The sequence below is a fragment of the Corvus moneduloides genome, chromosome 17 (assembly GCF_009650955.1).
Source record: "Corvus moneduloides isolate bCorMon1 chromosome 17, bCorMon1.pri, whole genome shotgun sequence".
Classification (NCBI taxonomy): domain Eukaryota; kingdom Metazoa; phylum Chordata; class Aves; order Passeriformes; family Corvidae; genus Corvus; species Corvus moneduloides.
In genome coordinates, this window is record NC_045492.1 from 14,677,126 (window position 1) to 14,698,817 (window position 21,692).

Here is a 21,692-nt window from a genome sequence, read left to right on the forward strand (position 1 = left end):
CACCTGCCAGCTGGAAGTTTCAAAGCATTTTGTAATCATTAACAGATTTAGCTTCCTAGCCCTGATCCGGGGTTTTGTCTCTGTTATAAGAGGAGTAAAGTACAGCCTGGAGGTGAAATGATGAGAAAGCAACAGGAGAATTGAAGTGTTCTGAACATTGCCCTAATGTCTATCCTGAATTAGAAGTATTCATGGGGTAGGAGGAGCTCCTTCACTGGAGGGGCACTGGGCTGGGATTAGGCTGGTCAACAGGTTTCATTCCCAGTTCTTCCTTCCACCCCTTTCTGGGCGATCTTGCTTCTCTGTATCTTCATTTCCTCATCTCCAAAAGGAAGGTAGTGACCAGCTTCTTGTAAGAAGTTCCTAAATGTACAGCTGATACACAGTTGTGTGAAGTACTGGACAAAAACCACTGTTTGGGATTTCAGAAGGCGACCTCTAAGGAAGATGTCAACATTCAAACACCAAATATAATAGTCTAGCACTGACACTGAGAACGCTGGGCATCAGGAGCCAGGCATGGGTGAGAGAAGCATAGAAAATGGGGAAAAGCAGCACGGGGAGTCTTTTTTCCTAGTTAATCACAAAAAATCAGACACCAGGCTCCTGTTTCAGAAACGTTGTAGTAGGAACTGACACTAGAGTCCAAGAGTCACGAGCAATCAAGGCAAGAGAAGGGCACAGCTGTGTACCCCTGATACATCAGCCTGAACAGGTGAACCGCATTAAGTGATACTAATTGGTGCTAATGGCGCTCCAGGCTTCTGGGGAGGGCCATTTCCCTTGGTGGGAGTAAGGGAAAGAGACAAGAGGGACAGTTTAGCAGAGCAATACTTTGATTGCTGTGCTCTTACTTGGAAAGTCACAGTTTTCTCCATTTCTGGTGTGTTTTCAGGTTAGTAAATGCTAGTTTACGTTATATTCGTAGTCCTAATCGGCAGTAGAGATCCACTACTGTTCCTCTTATCTGTTTCTGCAAATATCTGCAACCATCGCTGTGGGCTCGTTCCTTCGACGAGGGGCAGTCGGGGTGGGGGCGAGGGCCTGGATCGCCCTCACACGCGGGGTGATGAGCAACCTCCCTGAGCTCCGCTGCTCCCGGCTCGGCGAGGAATCGCCTGGGAGGCGGCGGGGGCCCTGCCGAGCTGCCTGGCGCTCTCCGCTCCTCGCTTTTCGGTGGCACACACCGCCGCTCCTGTTGTCACGGCCGATGGCCCCGGGAGCTGCCGGAGCAGCCCCGCCGCCTTAGGGAGGGGGCTGGCGGCCGGGGCGGCGGGCGCGGCGCGGAGCGGCCCCGGGCGCTGCGATGCTGCGCTCCCGCTCACGGCGGAGCTGCCCGGCCCCGGCCCCAGCCCCGACCCTTCCGCCCCCCCGCCCCGCGCCGGGACAGCCGCGCACGGCCGCGCCGGAGCCACGGGCTGCACTTGTTGATCCCCGTGCTGAGGCAGCGGGAGGAAGCCCCGGAGCTTCCCTTTGTGTCTGCCCGGAGAGAGGGCTGGGGGGCGGGCGCAGACGCGGCTCCGGCGCTGGCTGTAGGTAGGAGTGAGGAGCCGCGGCCGAGGGAAGGCCTTGGAAAGCTTCCTGCCGAAGGATCCGATTTACCTCGTTTCCCTTCCCCTCCCCCTGGGCTCCGTGGACAGCCGGGAGCGCCGCCGCCATCCCTCCGCCTTGAGGCTGCCCGCGGGGGGATGCGAGCGGGGCCGCCCCTGCCGCCCGCCCCGCCGCAGGATGTAGCCGCCCTCGGCCCCGCACGCCCCGCGCCGCCTCGCCGGGAGCCCGCAGGAGGAGGTAGGTGAGGGCTGGGCTCGGGCCGAGCCACGGGAGCCTCTCCCCGTGTGCGGCGGCGGCTGCCGGGAGGCAGCGGCGGGGTCCGATTTTTGGGTCTGGGGGGAACTTGGGTCGGCGGGGACGGGGCCGAGCCCCGAGCTGTGCCAGCTGTGCACGGGGAAGCCGCTCCTGCCTGCGCCGGGGCTTCTCTTCGTGCCATTTTGTGTAAGCAACAGTGCTCGGGGCTGTCAGGAGCCACCCGGCGCCCTAAGGCGGGCTCGGTGTTTTTTTTCTTATTCCCGTTTTTGTTGCTTTCCCGGTTATGCAGAGGCCGGCGTGGGGGGGCTTGGGGGGCGTCCCTGGGCAGCCCAGAGAGGCAGAGCGCGTCCTTAGAGTGGCTTTAAATCCTCCCTTTTCCCTGCCCCAGCTCTTTCCTCGGGAAATCTCTACGGCTGGAGTTACTAAAAGCCTCCGCATCTCCCCGCAGCCTACACGGCCGGGCAGGGCGGGGGGCACCGCCGGGGGCCGCTCCGGCTGGGTCGTGGGGACGCGCGGCGTCCGGCGGGGCCGCGCGCTCCGGGATGGGAGCCCGGTGCCAGCGCATCCCCGGCCGGCGGCCCAGCGCCTCTCGGGGCGCATCCCCGAGCGCCGCTCGGGGCAGCCCCGCGCCCGACCCGGAGAGGCTCCCGGGGCCGTGCCCGGCCTCCGCAGCCCTCCCGGACGGGGCGTGCGGGGACCCTCCCGGGCGGAGGCGGGGGCCCGCCGGGGCGGAGGAGACCCCCCGGCCGCCGCCCGGGGGAGCTCGGCGGCAGCGCCCGCCGCACGTGGAGCGGGGCTGGACGCGGGGCTGGGCTCGGGCCGGCGGCGCCGGGCGCGGTTCAGCACCGGCAGGCGGACAGCGCCGCCGCCGCCCCCTCGCACATCGGCGGGGGCGGCGGGCGGGGACCCACGCGCGGCCTCTCTTGCAGCTCTGGGGCATGGAGGGGAAGGAGAGGTGAGGAGAGCCGGCCCCCGCGCCCTGCCCCGCGCCGCACCGTGCAGCGTCCAGCCTGAGGGGGACCAGCGATGCCTCTGGGGATGAATAAGCATGGATCTCGCTCTACTACCTCTTTGCCTCCAGACCCCACCGAGATCGTCAGGAGCAAGGCCTGCTCCCGAAGGGTCAAGCTCAACGTGGGGGGGCTGGCCCACGAGGTTCTCTGGCGGACCTTGGACAGGTTGCCACGGACCAGGCTGGGTAAGCTCAGAGACTGCAACACGCACGACTCCCTCATGGAGATCTGTGATGACTACAACCTGGAGGAGAACGAGTACTTCTTTGACAGGCATCCCGGGGCATTCACCTCTATCTTGAACTTCTATCGTACTGGTAAGCTGCACATGATGGAGGAGATGTGCGCCTTGTCCTTCAGCCAGGAGCTGGACTACTGGGGGGTGGATGAGATCTACCTGGAGTCCTGCTGCCAGGCCCGCTACCACCAGAAGAAAGAGCAGATGAATGAGGAGCTGAAGAGAGAAGCAGAGACCCTGAGGGAAAGGGAAGGGGAGGAATTCGATAACACTTGCTGTGCTGAGAAAAGGAAAAAACTCTGGGACCTCCTGGAGAAGCCCAACTCCTCCGTAGCAGCCAAGGTAAGTGTTCTATGTCTCTGTTGTCTGCTGGCTCCTGACTGGTGATGCTTACCTGAGGTGTTGTCCTGCTGCCCTTGCTTAAATGTCTGGGCACTTGTGGCTGGCTGGATGGATGCTGTGAGTGAAGGAGAGAAAGGCCTCTCATATGCAAATGAATTTTAATGTTTTCTGGGGGTTTTTGGTAGTTTGGAAGGGATCTGGTTTGAGTGTCCCTGGGGCAGCCTAGGCTGCTCAGTGTGGAAGAAGCTTCTCTGAGCAGTGGGTCAGGGCACAAAGACTGCTGTGGCTGGACATTTTAGACTTGTTACCCAGTGGCCTGTGTTGGTGCAGTCTGTAATAGAGATTTCTTTGGGCCTAAAACATGCATGTCTTCTGCTGGTTAATCAAACTGGCTTTCAAGCAGCCAGTTCTGCTTGAACTCTTAGACCCAGGTGCAGTGAGGAAATAATGCCTTCAATTCCAGGGCTTAATTTAATTTCGTTTTTTGTAGTGAAATGCATTTCCTACTTATTTGTATCATGCACTCCTAGGCTGCATGTCTGCTAAAGCTGGTGTTTGAATTCCATCCTTTTTCAAGTCTTCCCTGGGCAAGTGATGCAGCTCTGTCAATAGCTGAAGTGCTGCTTACTCTGAAGTTGGTTCCAGTGAACAGATCTCCTTGAAGGTGTTTTGAAGATAAAATCCATGTTGGGAGAAACCAATGTCAGAGTTGGCTCTGATAATTTAGCTGCCTCATGTTAGTCACATTTTCTTTAGTGAGGAAAATCTCTGCGAACACAGTGATTCAGTAACCATGGGGACAAAAGTGAAGGGGGAGAGGTTGAAAACTGTGGGATGAATAACTGAAAAGCATGAGAGACTGAGCAGTAGGGACCAAAACTTGAATTTTCTATATACCCACATCCTCACTGTATGGCAGAGAAGCTGCAAGAAGCCCTGGCTTCCCTCTGTAATGCACCTCTCTCCGTACAAACATCTGCAAACGCAGACCTTGGCTCCATCCATCCCTTAGGGAGTCTGGCTTGGGTGGGCTGCTTGGGAAAACAGACTTCTTTACCTCTTTTTTTTCTCTTCCCAAAATGCTGCATATCATGAACCAAGAGCATGTATGAAACTTGGGGAAGAGATTTTATGAGGTGTGGACTGGCTTATCCCGGCAGGGGAAGGGGAGGCATGGTCTGCCTGCTGAACCCATTATCACTTTTTTAATGACAAACAGAGCCCCATAGTGTCTCTATCTCTCCAGTGGCACAGATGACACTGTGATGAACGCATTAATAATTTATAAGGCTCCTTTGGCACAGTCTTGGAATCCTGAAACACAGGCCCCAGGCTTTGCTGTCTGTGGCACTGACTCAAAATCCATTAGAGACTGTTGATGTTCATGATTTATTGTATATGAGCAAGGGTCATTCTTGCCAAATAAGTGTCTTTTGTGATTTATAAATTAAATACTCTAGCTTCATTTTCTGAGAAAATTCTCGGAGTAAGTGCACTCGGCATTGCAGGCTCTGGATTAATTGAGAGGGGTTGGTAATGCATCATTACCCTTAGCATTTAAAGCTGCCGTTCTGTGCCTTCATTACTGCAATGAAAGTGATGCTGTGTGTTTCCAAACCTCAAATATTCCAGCAGTTCCCAAACACCGATTCCCACTCCTTTCATGTGTAGCAGGGCAGACAGGCCTGATGAACAATTAGCTTAGCAGGCAGGGACAGAAGTGCTGCTAGGCCTATTCTTTATCCAATTTGCTCCCTGCTGGTGGATAGCTTTTCCCTCGTGCCAGAGTGTGCCCTTTGCTTTGATCACCTTCCTGAGAATTCAATCCACATATTGGATAGGTTGAACTCACTCTTCAACTTCTGATGGAAGGACAAGGGGAGAGGGACTTGGCAGCCTGACCTGTTATCTGACCTATCCAGCTGTGCCCGGGCTCCCTTTTAGGCTGTGTGTGCTGAATCTGAGCCTCTGCCTGGCAGTTTCTGGCCAGCTTTCCTCAGCTGGCTGCTCACTGGAGCACTTCTGCGGAGGCCGCGGGCCTCCGGGAACTTCTGTCACCTCTCCTAAAGCCAGACTCCCTCTGCTTTGCCAGGTCTGGGAGCTCAAACTGTTCCTATGGAAAGGGAACAAAGTAAACTGTTGTGAGGTTTAACGTCACGCAAGGTCCTAAAACCACCGCTGGGGAAATCTGAACTGCTCTTGTTTATTTTTTCTCTTCAGACTTGTGCCACTCAGTGCAAAGGGTTTTCCATGCAACAAATACAAGATGCCTTCATGTTCTCTTTAAGAAGTCAGGAAAATGGCTACAAGTGCAGGTTCTCCCCCCAAGCCAACCCAGGGACTGTGGCTGCCAGCATTGGCTGTATTTTAACATTTTCTGCACAGTACCTCGCCTGTCCCCTCCATACCAGCTTACTCCAGAGTTATACTGGGACCAGTTAAACAGAGATGGTTTTTATTTGTTTGGTTTTCAGGGATTTGGGTTTGCCTTTTTTTTTTTATTATTCTTGGGTGGTTTTTGTTGGTTTTGTTTTCTATGGATTTTATTATTTATTTAAAGGGGACAATATGTGGTGTACCCCAGGGTGGAAAATAGCATTCATGTAACAGAAGAAGAATCCCCCAGACCTTAGTTTTTGTTTCTTTCTTATCCACTGGAGATTTACCCATATCTTCTGATTGCTCTGTCTGGCTTTGAAACCAACCGCCTCATGGCAAGCAGGCTCTTACTTATTTGTGAGGCTTCACCCTGTACGTGACTGGAGAGAACACTCTTGGATTTTATAATTCCCCCTCCTTGAGAGGCTCCAGGTTTGCAGAGGAGGCGCTGGGCGGGTGCTGGGGCTGCAGCCCTGCTGCCACCCCGCAGCAGCAGAGGGGTGAGTGCTGCTCTCCCTCAGGCTGTGCCCACAGCACCGTCCCTCTGGGAGGTGTCAGACCCACGGCACCGCTCCAGCTCGGCCCCAGGGGCAGCCAGGGCATCCAGTGCCCGAACTGGTTTCAGTTCACCCCCCAGTGCGTCGGGCTGCCCTGCACTCCCCTCGCCCAGAGGGAAAACCCCCGTGTGCAGAATGGAGCACTTGAGGGACCTGCCCTCTATCAAATGAAAAAATATTTATCCCGCAGTTATTAAATAAAACTGTTCATCTCCCTCTAACTTTCGAATATATTTTAAAGGATCTGATTCTCCCATTTCCTGTGGTTATTTGCCTGCATATCCCTGAGAAATACTCACTGCAGGCTTTGTGGATGCTTTCTCCTCTCCCTGCAATCACTGTTTTTGCATGTTCATGCTTATTTTTATCATTCTCCCAGTCTGTCTTAATAGTTTGATGGCTGTTTCTTGGTTTTGTTTTTTTTTTTTAAATAGTATTCTTCGTGTACTTTGGTGTACTCACAACATCCATTTTTAACCACAGAGGACTCTGGTGCTCGCTTCTGTCATGGTTTACTCTAGAAACTGACGGGGTGCAGATATTTTCTGGAGAAGCTCTTACATTTTGTTGCATGGTAGTTTTCCTTTTGTCAGGAAAGAAGAGCAGCTCTCCAGAAGCCAAGCAGAACTGCTGCTTGTCCTCGGGGCTTAGTGTCCATGCCAGGGCAGTAGTGGTTAGCACTGCTCCAGCATTCTGGTTTGGGCTTTTAATCCTAATTGCTCCTTCCCTTGCCAAGGCTAAGCCTGGGCAGCTGGTTCCTGTCACCCTCAGCCCAGCTACCAGTCCTGGCTTGCCAAAGTCCCTTTGGAAGGTGTTGCTTTCCACTAACCAAGGCTAGTTAGGGTCCATGGGTCTCTCACCTGTCTGGCCCTTGGGAGAACCAGCCTAGCTGTAATTCCAACAATTCGTGTGGTATCCTGAAAAATAAAAACCTGCAGTTGTTCATGCTCTCCAGTATAAACAAATAACAAATCAGACCAACTCAACATCTGAGATTAACTTCCATGGTTCTGGAAATTCTCTGATCACCAGGACCCTTCCAGCAACCTTGCAAGAACATTGCCCTTTTTGCTTCTTGAGAGGAAAGTGTTTCTTTTCCTCCTTTAGTCCTTACAAATTATTTCCCCGATCAATATTTGAGCAATTAGTGTTGCATGGGGTGGGGAGGGGGAAGTCTGCTCGTCTTACAGACTCCTCTGCATGTGCTGGTTTCATCTATTTTTCTCTTACTGTCCTGAAGGCTGAGAAAAACACGATGACATCACCCACTTTGCAAAAAGCTTCTCTGCATGTCAAGTAGGATGTGCACTTCCTTTCCTCCTCGCTGCCTCCACTTCCCACTTGTCCCTGTCCTGTTGGGAGCTCAGCTGCAGTGATCCCTCCCTTCTGACAGGCTATTTCTCATCTTTTCCCCTGCTCCTGCTATGCCTTTGCCAGTGCAATAATATCACATTTATCCTTGAAAACATGCAACTCCAGTTCGGTAATCTCATTATGCATGCCTCTACATTCCTTGAACAGCTTTTCTCTGCTGCCCACTGCTCTCTGCTGCTAATCTCTAGATGCATTGCTTAGGGACTGGGGAGGATGCTCTGTAAGCTCTTTTCATATTATTGTTGATAGTAGTGACAAAATAAGAATGATAAAAGCCTCTTGGAGATGCATTTGCTACATCTAGAGCGTTCTTCCCCCACATGGGCTTTCTATTCCTGGTCCTCCCTTATGGTGTGCAGTTTTCATTCATCTCTAAACCTGCCTGAATTTAGCATTTGGCAGAGGAAACCCCTCTCCTGAATTGCAGGGGTCACATCTTAGCCATGCCTTGTCTGTCTCCAAGGGTCCCATCACAGGGCAGATGTTGACTTTGACTGTTAAAGCCAGATTGCCCATATTTTGCCTCCATCTGTAACTTTTTTCCAGTGTGATGCAGCTACTGCCTTGGCTTTTTTGCTATATATAGGAGACTTTTTCCCTTCATCCAAAGTGAACTCCTATCTTCAGAGATCCTCAAAAGCAGAGCCTCATTCCAAAGCCTCTCCCCTGGGTTCAGGGTTTTGCCAGTTTGGTCTGTAGCTTATCCCTGGGCTTCTAGCACAGCACTGTCCTGTGGACACACAAATGACTGCTGTTCTGGATCAATCTCTTTTCATCCTGCATCTGCTTTCTGGGTCTTGTCCTTCCAGTGGACTTAAATCTTTTGTCTGGGGAGCTCTAATTCCTGTGTTTAGTTCCCTGCAATGTCCTCTGTGTCTGTCGCACCAGTGGACCTGCCCACAATGTATTGCTGTGTGGCCAGTTCCCAGAACTCCTCTCATTATAGCCTCCACAGATTCCCAGCTGGGGGAGAAAACCTGCACCCTAGTGAAACTGCCAGCTTGGTAGCTGTGTCCTGTGACTCTTTCCTGGCTCTAAAGGAGTCCCTGTAACATGGCCTGGCTGATGGCATCACAGCCTGCATGGGATGCATTTGCCAACAATGAGCTTATTCTAAGCTCTCCAGGTGGGATCCTCCTTCAAAGGTGAGCCTTTCCCCAGAGCTGCTATTTCAGCCCTTGGATCCAGCAGGCACTTGCCTGGTGCTCCTGCCTGAAGCTGGTTTGGGTTCAGCTGTTTCCAATCCAAGCCTGCAGCTCTGCAGTCTATAGAGAATGTAGAAAAGGAAAGTTAATTGTTAGGCCTTGTATTTCTTTTGATCTGCTTGCCATCCAGTCCATGAAGCACCAGTATGCACGAACACGTGTGTGTTGGCACACTCCTGGATTTTTAACTTCTCCGTAACTTCCCACTTGGAGAGCCTGAGCATCCACATCCATGAGAGCCCGCCTGCCTCTGGAGGGAAGTGACAAGCTTACATGCTTGTGCTGAATTCCTTGGAGGACGTGTGCTATAGAAGTACAGTCAATGCTATTTTTAAAGCACCAGCTCTCATTTGTACCTTTGAAAAAAATCTCTGAGAAATTAATTCCCCTCACTGCTCAGTGTTCTCCCATCCTGTTCAGCCTGAGAGCAGACAGGGTTTGAGGTGCCAACATCACCAGTCAAAAAGTAGAAAATCTTGCAACAATGGAAAATTCCTGTTTTGTTCAGCTGTAACTGCAGAGCTTTAGTAATAATGGGATTCAGAAGAAAAGTTCTGGGCCCAATGCCCCCAGGATATGCCGGTGTGGTGTAATGTGCAGGTGTAGCTTTGGCAGGTACCTGTGTGAAGCACCTGCACATGTGGCCAGGCTCTGCCCTGTGCTGACCATGACAGTGTCCAGAGCTGGCTCTGCACAGACACTCCAGAGCTCCGTGGAAAAATCCATTCTTCTCTTAACTCTTCTTACACAGTGGGATAAATATCCTTGCCATCACATTCTTCTTTTTACCCATTTTTCCAGTCACAATGTCCTTCTGATTTCTCATGATGTGAATGCCCTCATGGAGAGGAATAATCCAATGTTACTTTTACAACATGAGCATTGCTATTTGTCATTGCTAATGGCAAAATATTTATGTCAGAGAAAGTTCACAGCTGCTCACTTAGTTCTTACAATAAACACAGTCACTGTGATTTACTCTATGGAGAGACCCAGCAGAAGCACGATGGGGCCGCTGCACTCGAGCAAGGCATTAACATGAGCCTTCTCTCGAGAAGCTCTACACCTATGTTGTCATGTTAAGGCAGACAAGGATCAGACCCTGGCTGTGATGAGAAGAGTTGGGTCAATTCCTAGATCATGGGGAGGCTCAGCTCCCTCCTGGGCTGGGTTGGTTTCCCAGGGGCTGCCCCAGGGCTGGGTGGTCGCTGCCCTAACGGGGCAGAGCTCTGGGGCTGGGGGTGAATGGGCTCCATGCTGCTCTGTGCCAAGCACTGAGGACCTGCTGACAGCACAGGGCTCCCTGCCCCACACCCCACTGCTTAACTGGCCTGCCCAAGCTGCTTTAGCCTTGGTGCTCTTTATCCTTAGGCTGACCTTGCCCTAAATTCAGTCCTTGGGGCAACAGCCTCATGTTCACCTCCCGGTGTTCCTGGTTACTCAGTACAGCAACACTAAACCTTGTGGTAAGCTTCCCCCTGAGCTGGCCTGGTCTCTGCTTTCTCCCCCCTGTCCTAGCTTCTCTTCTGGCCTCTCCTGTCCCCTATACAGCCTGGCACCAGCTGAACGTGTTCACCAGCAGGCCTTGGTGAGGTCTCGTTCTGATTTCTAATGAGAAATTCTACTCTTTATTGTAGGGATAGCCTGGAAGAGGGCTGAGGTAAGCACTGTGCCTTTGTGCCTGGCCATGGCTCTTCCCAAGCAGATTTATTTTCTAGGACCCCGGTAACGCCAGCAGCCCCAGTCCTGCTTCTGTGGAGGGTAAAACTCCCATTGAATGTATTTGGAACAGATGAGTATTATAATGTCTGTGCTCATCAAGCAAAGCTCTCAAAGTGCTTTGAAAAGATGGATTAGTTGAGGCCAGGACAAACCTGTGATATATGTATTATCCCCATCTTAAAGTGAGGAGGTGACCATTGCCCAAGGTCAGTGAGGAAGACTCGGTGGGGGGGGACCCTGGCTTCCCACTCTCCCATGTCACCAGGGCATTTTCATGGGATAGATGGGCTTCCCGTGGTCCCTGGGCACTGCCCACGGTGAGATCTTACAGAGGGAAAGGTGCTGGCAGCCCTCTGGCAGTTTATTCAAGGGGATGGAGAGAGAAAACAACCCACTCCTTGTTTAGGCACAGGTGTTCCTACTGAAATGAGCCCAGCCTGCATGGGAAAGTGCTGGCAACCTTTGTCAGGTTTGAGGGATGAGTGGTTACAGAAGAATAGCAGGTTTTCCTCTGGTAGATCTAAAAGCAGAAAGTCTGTACTGGAATGTTTTCAGCATGCTTTGATGCAGCTCTGGCTCCAGGGAGGGGATGCTGCTAAAGTGTTTTGAGCAAGGGAGTGCAGATGTCAGAGTAACATATAGAAAAACCTATGTTGTGAAATGATTCAATAAATCAGAATACATATCTGCTAGTATATATTGATATGTATGAACACATATTAAACCTGTCTGTCAATGTGGGGATTCCTTTTTACCAAAGTTAACCTGTGTAAGGAAGGTATTTATTTTCAATTAAGAGCTGATCTGTGCAACCAGCTCCACTTTGAGCACAACAAATGTAATGAATGACTCCAGTGTTACAGGAGCAGTGTCTCCTCAGACACCCCAACTGCCACCTTTGGTAGAAACAGTACTGGGGTGAAGGAGAGGGTCAGAGCATGGGCTGTGGGTAGCTTGGGAGCTCCCTTCAGCCTGGCCTCAAAGATGGATCCACGTTTTTTGGCATGTTCCCTCTTTCTCTGTTCACAAGTCTCTCCCAGTTTCCCCTGCGATTCCTGTGAGGTTTTGCTGAGGTTTGCAGTTATTGTGGTCCAGTGATGTGGACCATTGGTCCAAGGGCTGCGGATGATTTGTGACCCTTCCCTGAGCTGCTGGCACTGCAGTGGGGGGAAGGTGGCCTTAGCTCAGCACTGGGCTCTTGGCTGTGTGTTTGGGCAAGAAAAATGAACAGCAAAGCCAAAACCAAAGCACTTGTTGGTACTCAACTAGTATTGATAACATCCATCAGGTATCTGTCTAATCTGATAAAAAACCTACGTCACTAACAAAAGCTGGTGAACAGTCAAAGCAAATTGAAGGAACAACTTATTTGAAAGTTCTTTTTTTTTCTGCTGTACATAATCAGTTCCTGTTATTATGAGCTGAACTTACTCAATGCTGTTTGGACTAGGATTTGTGCAGAGTCTCTAGCCAAAAGCACAGATTAGTTTTGTTTTATTTTATTTAAGTCCATTTGCTCTTGCTCATTTTTGAACAAAATGGAGCTGTAAATCTCATTTGCAGTACATAAACAGTATAAACACCAGAAATGCTCTCTCATTGGTACTGACAGGCAAAATGTTTCTAAAGCATGATTATGCTTACTAAATGTTCAGAGTCAAGATTCCTTGTGCGTATCTCTTTTAAAAACCCCTCATTTTGCTGAAAGAATAAATTGAAGGTGTGAGCAAAGAGGTCTGTTGCAGTGTCACCACATAAAATCTTTTGTAGGGGCAGGAACTGTAGTCAGCACCCTTCCCATGGCAAGGAATCTCCTCCGTGTGCCAGCTGTGCTTTGCTTGGGTGGTTCAGTACTATCCAGTGGCAGTGTAAACAGGGAATGGAAACAGATAATGGCACGAGGCACCACGAGCAGCAGCTGAGATCTATCACTGGTAGATTTGTATCACTGTGTCCACTCTCTTCCTGTCCTTCTCTGCAGTGCTTTGGTGTCTGTCTGTCCCTGGCTTTCTCTGTCCTGCCATCTGAGTGCATCGTGTTTGTCCTCCCAGTTGCCGTGTCAAGTAGAGCAGTGTGATTGTCCTGGTTTATTTGGAGAGGGTGCAGAGGCATCTCAGGGTCTGTGATGGAGAAGGAGGCAGAGTTGTAATTCACCCCTAACCTCTGGGCCCCTTTTTCTCTGGTGCAGCTGGATCTCAGCCGTAGGTGTTCTAAGCGGCAGCTGCAGTACACGAGAGCTGGCCACTTCTGTGGAACTGCCTAGGAATCCATGAGATTGGGTTTCTTCATATTTCTGGGAATCGGGTTTGTGTCTGGCACGTTCTCAGCTCTAAAAAACTTGGTTCACACAGCTGTGATTTTTCTGTTTGTTTGAAAATGTCCATCTCTTGCTCTGCACACTTCATTGCTTCTGCAATGCATGCTTTTGTCAACCATAGTGACCACACATTAAACAAACTCTCTACTCCTTGTAATTGGTGCATTTGACCACTTCCACTATTAGCAGTGTCTGTAACATCCCTGTTCTTCTCCATATCTGGCCACTCTCAAAAACTATGGATTGCTCAAGTGTCTGGATAGACAAGGAGTGGAACTCACTTCCTCAGGCAGTGCTTGCTGTCTGTCTTCCTGGTGGAATGAGGAGCTTTCACTCCTTGTTTACTTACTCGTGAATTTTTGGTAAGTCTGTCCTTCATAGCATAAAAGTTTAATCTTTTTAGAAAATAAAAAGATAAAAAAAAAAAGCGTTGTCTTCCCTCCCGTCAATGTGCCAGAAGTTTATTAATAATACATAATAATTATACGTTGTGTTTCTTAGCTGCTTTCATGTGAGGATCTAAAAGCGCTTCACAAACATTAATTAAGTAATCCTCACGCCTGTCTGGTGCAGTAACTATTGCTATCAATCTGCACTGAAACATGACAGTGCAGAAGAAACAGTAAATAAGAAAATCTCCCAGATACAGGCAAGAGCAAAGCTGGTCTAGAAAGCTGCCATCGTTCCGTGGCTGGACTTTGTGTGAATCCAGCGGTTTCCCTGCCAGTGCATCGGCGCCGTTCCCTCTGGGGCTCAGGGGTGTTGGACACAGGCTGGACGCAGCAGATAGGAGATTATCTTGACCAGTGCAGTATTTTCTCTGCTGGCAAGAAGAAAGTTGTGATTGGCAGCAGACCCTGCGTCCTGGGTCAGAGCAGCAGAGCTGGCGGCAGCAGCTCTCTCTGAAGCAGCCTCAGCAATGGGATTTACTGATCCTTGCTCCAAGAGAGCCTCTGTTTGTTACCCTGGGCAGGAGGGGTCCTCAAGGGGCAGCCCAGCAAGTCCCTTGCTTGCAGTGTCCCACAAAGAGTCTCTTTAACCCTCAGCTGACCACCCAGGGGACCTTCACAGTTTTTGTGGTGTCCTCACAAAATGCTGCTCCCTCTCTTCTGCTCACAAAGCTTTAGGGAGTCCTGCACAGGTGGGCTGCAAAGCTCACCTTAGTTCTTTCCTCTCAGTCCTTGGACTGAACTTCTCGAGCACCTATGTCTCATCACCTTGGCTGGCGTTCCTTAGGGATAGCTTTAGTTAAGGTAGAACGGAGATGAAAAATAAAGAAACACCAATGTTCTGTCAGCAAATGCCTCCTCAGTTTGCAGCTGTAGCTCACACCTATTGCCAAGGTGCTGAATTAAACTCAGGGCAGTCACCACACAATTATTTTACGCCTCTAATCGTCCCCAGGTAAGAGCCTGATTGATCTCAGCAGGTTTTGCAGTGCTCAGCTGAGAGAAGCCGTGTCTTTGGGAGGTGTTGCCTGTTACTGTGAGGCAGGTGGGCTCACACAGCAGCAGGCTGGGATTGCACTGGGAAGGACCTGCCAGTTTTTGTGGTGCTCTTGGAGAGCTGATGTCAGTGTTGGGAGGGACTCCCAGGCGGTGGCTGGGCCCAGTTTCCCAGGAGTGCTGAAGACTCTGTGGTACCACGAGAGCTCTCAGACATCTCAACCTCTAATTTCTGTTCATGAAGGAGATGTCAAATGATGTGACTGGCATTTACTTTTGGTTTATTTTGATAAAGTGGTGGGTTTGGTAACTCCAGGTATATCGGATCCTACTTACTCTTATTTTGATCCTTTAAAGTAAATTTGAAGCAGATGAAGTGTAGTCTAGGAATTATGATTAATTCCTACTGGTCAGAGCCCTGCTAGCCCTGCCTTGGCCAACGCCAATGTCATCAAAGGGAGTTTTTCAGGAGCAAGAACCTCATGCATTCTTCATGCCACCCAAGGTGCTGACAGACCCAACACTCCTTGTATATGTTCTGACCTTTCCTGACTCCAAGTTCCTGCATGTGGCTCAGCAGGACAGGACCCTTCTGGGCTGTCCTGATTAAGAGATATTTCCACCAAACATAAGATGTGCTGCATTCTAGAGCACATCAGGTATCAGAGTGCATTTTGCTAATTGACATGTTTGTGCTCTCTCTGTCTGTGCTTACACACAATGTTATTCTATAGGTGTAACTTTAGACTTCCTGCAATCCCAGGGAATGGTCTCATTTAACAGCTGCAGCCCTGGCCAAAGCTCCAGCACATGCCTGCTGAAATACCAGATTTTCACCATGCTAGGCAAATGCACCAGGTCTCACCAGAGGGGTCTTTGGCCTCTCTTTCCTCTCTGCTGGTCACTGGGGCAGGTGCAATTCCATTATTTTTGCATGTTTATTAAGCTTGAGAACACATTTGCTGAAGTTTCTGGCTACGAATGAATGGCCATGAACGAAACCCACTTGACTTAATAGTTATTTTTAAAGATGCTCTTAAGAGCTTCTGTAAAGTGGCTCTGAAATACTTCTTAGTTTGCACTGTCTTCTGGAAAATTTGCTTCGTGGTCCAGATAACTTGGGCATGGCAATGCCACTTCCAGGAGTTATAGATCTAATTAATTTAATTTATAAACTCTTTATAGGAAGTTCTGTCTTTTTGTTCTGTGTTTATATAGCACTAAGTGCAACAGGGTCTTGACTCACCGCTCGTGTATGCTACCCCAAAACGAGTAATAAATATGTTTTACAGAGAAAGCAAAAACTGCTGTAGAAAGGTATGGGATCAGTCTCCCTAATTGCTGATCCCATTAGCAGACTGGCCTGCTTCCCCAGCAAGAGCGGCAGGAGGAGGACGTGCCTATGGCTGCTCAGCCCCTGGGCTGGGATCCCGGTGTCCAGCAGGGCTCGGAGCTGTGGGGAGCAGCGAGGCACTGAGGGACCACTGGGGCAGTGCTCTCCAGAACAGCGAGTGGGGCAGATACAGGAACCCACTGCTCTGCCTGTCCCTGCTTCCCTCACCCAGCCGCTTGTGTCCCAGGTTTTGCTGCTATGAACGAACCCCAGAGCAGCCGTGGGATGCTCCCGGGTGCTCCGTGCCAGGGGCAGCCCAGGCACTGCTGGAGCTTTCCTGGTCTTGTTTGAGGAGAGGTGTGCAAGGGAAGGAGGGTTGTACCTGCAATTGCTGTGATTTCGCATGCAAATCAGGCAGCTGGAATACGCCAAGGTGTCTTGAAGTTTATACAAGCAATTACTTAATCTGTGTGTGTAAAACCAGGATAATTGTGTGAGTTGCGTGAGGTGCAGTTGTGTGTTGAAATGGTCAGCAATACAGAACCTTTCTATTTGTAATTCATCATCCTGAGAGAAATTATGTCTCTTCCTAAATTCATTCTTTTTTCTTTTTCCACCAGGTCCTTAAGCAGTTCATATCTTTGCTATCTTATCATCACTTGTTCCCTCTATTATCACCTACCTGTTGGAATAGTTCTTTTCCTTAGCATTTTCCAGGGGAATAAGCCATAACACTGGCAGAAGGCTCCTTCTTCCTGCTCACAAAAATGATCTTTTTCATTAAAAGTGCATTGAAACCCCCTCTTAAAAAAGGCTGGCTGTTTCAGTTGAAGTCCTTCACCATTGACCTCCTTGCTTCTGTCTTTCGCAGGGTCTTTCTGGTGAGTCCAGTAGCTCTGTGTCCTTGGAACTCAGCTCCATGGTTTGTCTTCCCTCCACACCCTCCCCAAAGTGCTGGGCAGTGCCACGGCTGCTGTTGGCACATCTGCGTCATGGCTTTGCTCCGAGTTTCCTGCACAAACTCCAAAAGGGGATTTTTACTCTCTTGCGCCTCTAACCAACATCTGGAGAAATATCTCTTTGTTTCTGAGAGACTGAAAGTCTCTCTTTGCTTTTCCCATGCTTGTCTGGTTGGACGTGAATCCTTTGGGCACCACTCCTTTGCCCTGTTCTTGTACATCGGAGCTCTAATTCAAGGGGCAAACCAAGCACAGTCTGTGTTTTCACTGCCCTGCTGGTGCAGCACCATTTCTGCTTGTGTTCTTCAGAAAGAACACAAATAAAGCTGAGTTTGGCCAGCTGTCTCCTTTCTGATTTAGTCTCTTAGGTGGTCAACAGCTAATGATCAGTCTTAAATGTCACCTCTTTTCCTTTCAGACTGAGTCTTTAAACTGTTGGGATGTGTGAATACATTTTAAGTAAAGCCCCGATCCCTGTGCCAAGGAACAGAGCAAGTGTGGCAACGCTCCAGCCTTTGCACCTGTTCTGGTTTGCTCTTTGTGTGAAGTGCTGCATAATTGTCTTCTTCATTAGCTGCCTGCTGAATTCTGGTTTGTGAGGGATTAAAAACTCCAATGAATATGGATTATTTCAAATGTTTTCCTTTGGGACACTGTACAGAATGAAGATTTTTGGAGCTATATGTTCATGTAGTAACAAGGGATGGAAGATGCCTTCCCCCACCCTTTTTCAAAGTTACCTCTTCAGAGCAAGTGTGAGACAGAGCTGATCCTCCCTCTCTGCCTCTGGGCACACACAGGGCTCTGATCCAGCTGATCCCTCCAGCTGGGCCTGCCTGGAGGTGAAGTGAAACCCTTGCTAAGAGTGGGAAACTTCAGCACACACATAACTCAGTACTTGAGTGATCTCCTGGGAGTCAACAAGTCTCAAGCATCTTCTTAACATTAAGCATGGAGCAAAGAAGGAGCACGTTAGGGTGCAATTAAAGGACCCATTTCACTGAGGAGGCCGGGAGTGTGTGCTGAGGAATTTTCTATAAAAATAGGGACATTTTCCTCCTCTAGTTAAAATTCTTAAGTGCTTCAGGTTAATGTGACATCTGCAACATCCAAGAAGCCTACAGAGATTTGTTTCTGTGGAACAGATGTTTAACAATCCAGATTTTATTTTATGTTTTTGTCTGTCTGGACACTTTCTTGTCATCTGCTTTTTGTGCCTGTAACTGTGACAGTGCTGGGCCCAGGAGCTGTGAGAAATGGCCAATGCAGGGAAGGAAACCTGGTTTTTTCTCTAATTCAACAGTCAGTCTGCCACATTCAGCTCAAATCCTTTCCCCTCTCTGGTGAAAGCAACACTTGATTCTCTCTCCTGCTGGCATTGCAGAGCCAGTCTCATTGCAAGAGAGTGGGGAGAACTTCTTTTTGACCCCACTGGGAAATATCCTCCCACACTGCATAGCAAGGGCCCTCTGCAAGCAGAAATCCACGTGACAGCAGGTCCCTGGGCAAGGCTTCTCCCAGGACGGAGGGTGGGATGCCCTTGCAGGAGCTGGGTTAGCTCAGTAGCTGGGTAGGGGGGCTTGAAGCTTTCTGTCATTCTGAAGCTTTTTTTGCTGGGAAAACAAAGGGATAAAACTTCTCCCAGACTTGCAGCCAGGCGCTGGGCGGGAGCCCCGGGAGCGCTGCGGCCACGGGCACTGCCCGGCCCGGGGCACAGCCAGGCCTTTCTCACCAGGTAATAAATCCCAGCTCTTCACTGGCTGTGCAAGGATACTCTTCCTCTCCAGGTGAAGAACCACATGGCCATAAAATGTTGTAATGTAAACAAGGCAGACGTGGTGAGAATCCTGTTTGGACAGATTTATAGCCTGACCATGGAGCAGCAACCTTGCCTGGGCTTTGTGCCACCAGTAATTAATATGCATCCTGGGCTCTGTTTTCCTTCTGGACAGTGTCCTTCTGCATGCTTGTGTGTTAGACTATAAGCATGAGAGTCTGCTGTCTACTGAGAGAGACTTTCCTGGGGAGGCCGTGCTGGAAAGCTATTGCCCTGCAGATTGTGTGGAATTAGGGAGAGTGAATAGCCAAATTTGGGAGAGCAGCACTTCCCCAGCACATGTAAAGCCTCCAGGTAGCTGGCGCTGAGTCTTTGTGCAGTGATTATCATAAAGACAGTCAATGTTTGCCATAGTTTCTGCCTACATTGAGATGAGGAGGTTGCTGGAGAAACCACATTTCCTGACACTGAGCAGTGATCTCCAGCTCTCTGCCCCGTCTGTGCCATGTTTATGGGAGGCAGTGGTCGTTTTTAGCTGCAAATACCTACACCAAAGCTTTGAACACAATTTCCCTGCTGCTTATTTATTGCAGTCTAATTCAGGCAAGCATATCCTCGTAGGCTTCACTCAGTGTGTGCTTCCGTGAGGTCTGTACGTCCCCCCAAAGCTGATTAAAGGTGTGCTTGGGCTCTGCTGAAGGGAATCTGTGCCATGGGAGAGCTGGGTGTCTACTGAGACTGCCTGGAGCTCTGCGATGACACAGAGACACAAAGGTGTCAGAGACATGTATCACCAATAAACCCTCCTAGTAGCAGTGGTGGCAGTGGGGTCCCATTTGGCCCTGCCCCAAAGTGGCAGGAGACCAGATGAGGATAGATCATGCTGCCTCAGTATTTGCCTCCTGTCCTGAAATGCTGGGTGAAGCCACCATTTTATTTTCTCCTCCTGATGGCTTTTCTTGGAGCAGCATTGGTGTCCTTTGGTTTCCTCCTCTTCCAGGTGTTCACACCCAGAGGTGACCGCCAGAGTTATCACCCCTCCAAGCTGCCCAGACTTGTCATTTTTCAGACTTTACTCTCAGGTCATCTCTTGGGCATTCATTTGCACTCTGCACTTCCAAAACATGGAAAAGTAATGAAGGAATTAAAGGAAAATGCAGAGAGGGGAGAGAAACGGACCCATTTCATTCCAGGGGCTATGATCCCAGCACTGGATTTGGGCACAGATTTTCCACTGGGGCAGTCACTCACATATGAAATCCATTCTCATGATCACCTTTAGAGTAAATCCCTCCCTTTTCTCACAGTGCTTGTGTATGGGGGAGTTTAGGCATTGTGAGCCCTCACCCTCTGTTGGTAGGGTCACAATATAAAATTTGTCTCTAATTAATGACCAGTGACCTCGGGCCATTCAAAACTATCTGGCAAGTGAGGAGCACAAGATGCCAGCACACTGAAATCTGTCTCTGTCAGGATCTGAGTTTGAAGCAAGCCCTGTTGCATTGCTGGGTTGTTTGTCCTGTCATTAATGAGATTTCTCTGCCCTTTTCTGTCTCTGTTTGGAAAACACAGTGCTGGTAGGCCAGCAATCCTAGAAACATAGGCCTTAACAACAAAATCGACGTGGCTTCATTAGGCTCACTGCTCGGTGTGCAATTATGTTATTTTCTCAACATCAAGTGGCTGCACCGGCTCGGGCGAGGAGAAGGGCTCAGTGGGCACTTGCTGAGGCTTCCTGGGGGGATGTGGGGCTGGGGGGAGCCAGGGCTTGGCTTCACTTTCCAGCAGCTCTCACAGACTCCCTGGAGTGATGTTTCTCTGTGTGGTGTGGGACAGTTTAATCCTCGATTGTGTCTTTGAAGCCATGGAGACTGGACTGCAAAGGCTATCTCATGTCTGTGACTGAGGCACCCACTAGGGCTGGATGAAAGTCTTATGCAGCAAAAGATTCTGTGCTCTGTGACCCCACTGCATTTTATCCCAAAATAACTCAGTCATGGGGCAGTTTTACAGCATCTGTACAGGCCAAATTACTTCTTTGTAAAGAAACAGATTAGGTGAAAGACCTGGTTTTCTGATTGATGACTTAAGCTGTATTGACCAGATGACAGCCACTCTGAAAGGCTGGTTGCCATGGGATTGTCTGGTACCTTCAGGGGAAAAAAAAGGAAATAAAAATAGTTTCTTTGGGTTCAGCAGTCAATGGTGTAGCAGCATCAATGCTAGGGCTTGTGGTTTGGTCTGGTTTGTATTCCCCTGCCACTTAGAGAGCTCTCTGGTGGTTTGTGAGATTCCAGGTGAGGTGGTAAGAGGAGAGCGGGCACTGGCGTGCTCCGGAGTGCCGTGCCAATGAACGGCATTCCGCGTGCTGGTAAAGGCCTGAGGAAGCTCTGCACTGATGGTGCCTTCATGTCTTCATCCCCACAGAGCCTCCTGGCAGTTCCAGCCTTTCTGCAGTGCTTGAACTGAGTCTTCAGCCTGAGCTCTGAGCTGCAGGAAAAGCACCCAGTTCTCTCCTTTCCCTGTGGCAGCGGCTGCTGTCCAAGCGGAGCCCACAGCGAAGGCTCCTCACCAGATTCCCAGAGCAGTTCAGGGTCATTGCATGGCACCACACAGGCAGCAAGGCTTCTAAGCCTTTGGAAAGGTACACAGAGTGTGGGTGGCATGGCAGGTTATTTGCTATTTGAGGTGAGCAACACACACTACATTCAAAATGACCAAACTGGTCTAATTATAGAGATAACAGCAGGGTTATGGTTGAGATTTCTGAGCAAATGCTTCCCCCACTGCTGGGGGAAGGCTATAAAAGTGCTGAATCTGTCAAATTTGCTCTTTTTAGATTTGTTGAATGGTACAAGGAGGTTTGTGTGGAGTAAGGTGTTTATATTAGCAGCGCTAACAATCGTGAAGGTCATAGGTAACCTGGAGATGTTACCTATGGGATCCATCTTTAATGTACCAGCAGACTTCTAAATCTCTTCCCACTGCCCTCTTGCCTCCTTCCCATTATTAACATTCAGGGAAGTTCCACAGAAAGGAGTACTCTTAAAATTTCACACTCTCATATAGGTGCAAACCATTCCTGGGGCTTGCACCATTAAAGAGAGATTTGCAGTCATCAAGATGATGGATGCTAAAGGCTCCCGAGCTTTTCAGAGGAGAGCTGCTCATTGACTGCAGGACAACAGTGTGCAGAAGGATTAGTACTCAATAAATCCATCACAG

The 21,692-nt window shown here is 49.8% G+C and overlaps 1 protein-coding gene across 1 annotated transcript in view; it reads left to right on the forward strand.

The window, feature by feature from the left end:
* The first annotated feature begins 1,355 nt into the window (after window positions 1–1,355).
* The window catches only part of KCNB1 (potassium voltage-gated channel subfamily B member 1), a 115,621-nt gene continuing 95,284 nt past the window's right edge, over window positions 1,356–21,692 (forward strand). Inside the window, exons 1-2 of the mRNA XM_032126840.1 lie at window positions 1,356–1,788; window positions 2,736–3,399. Of these exons, the coding sequence (XP_031982731.1) occupies window positions 2,833–3,399 (567 nt within the window). The 5' untranslated portion in view covers window positions 1,356–1,788; window positions 2,736–2,832. The remainder of the gene's footprint in view (window positions 1,789–2,735; window positions 3,400–21,692) is intronic.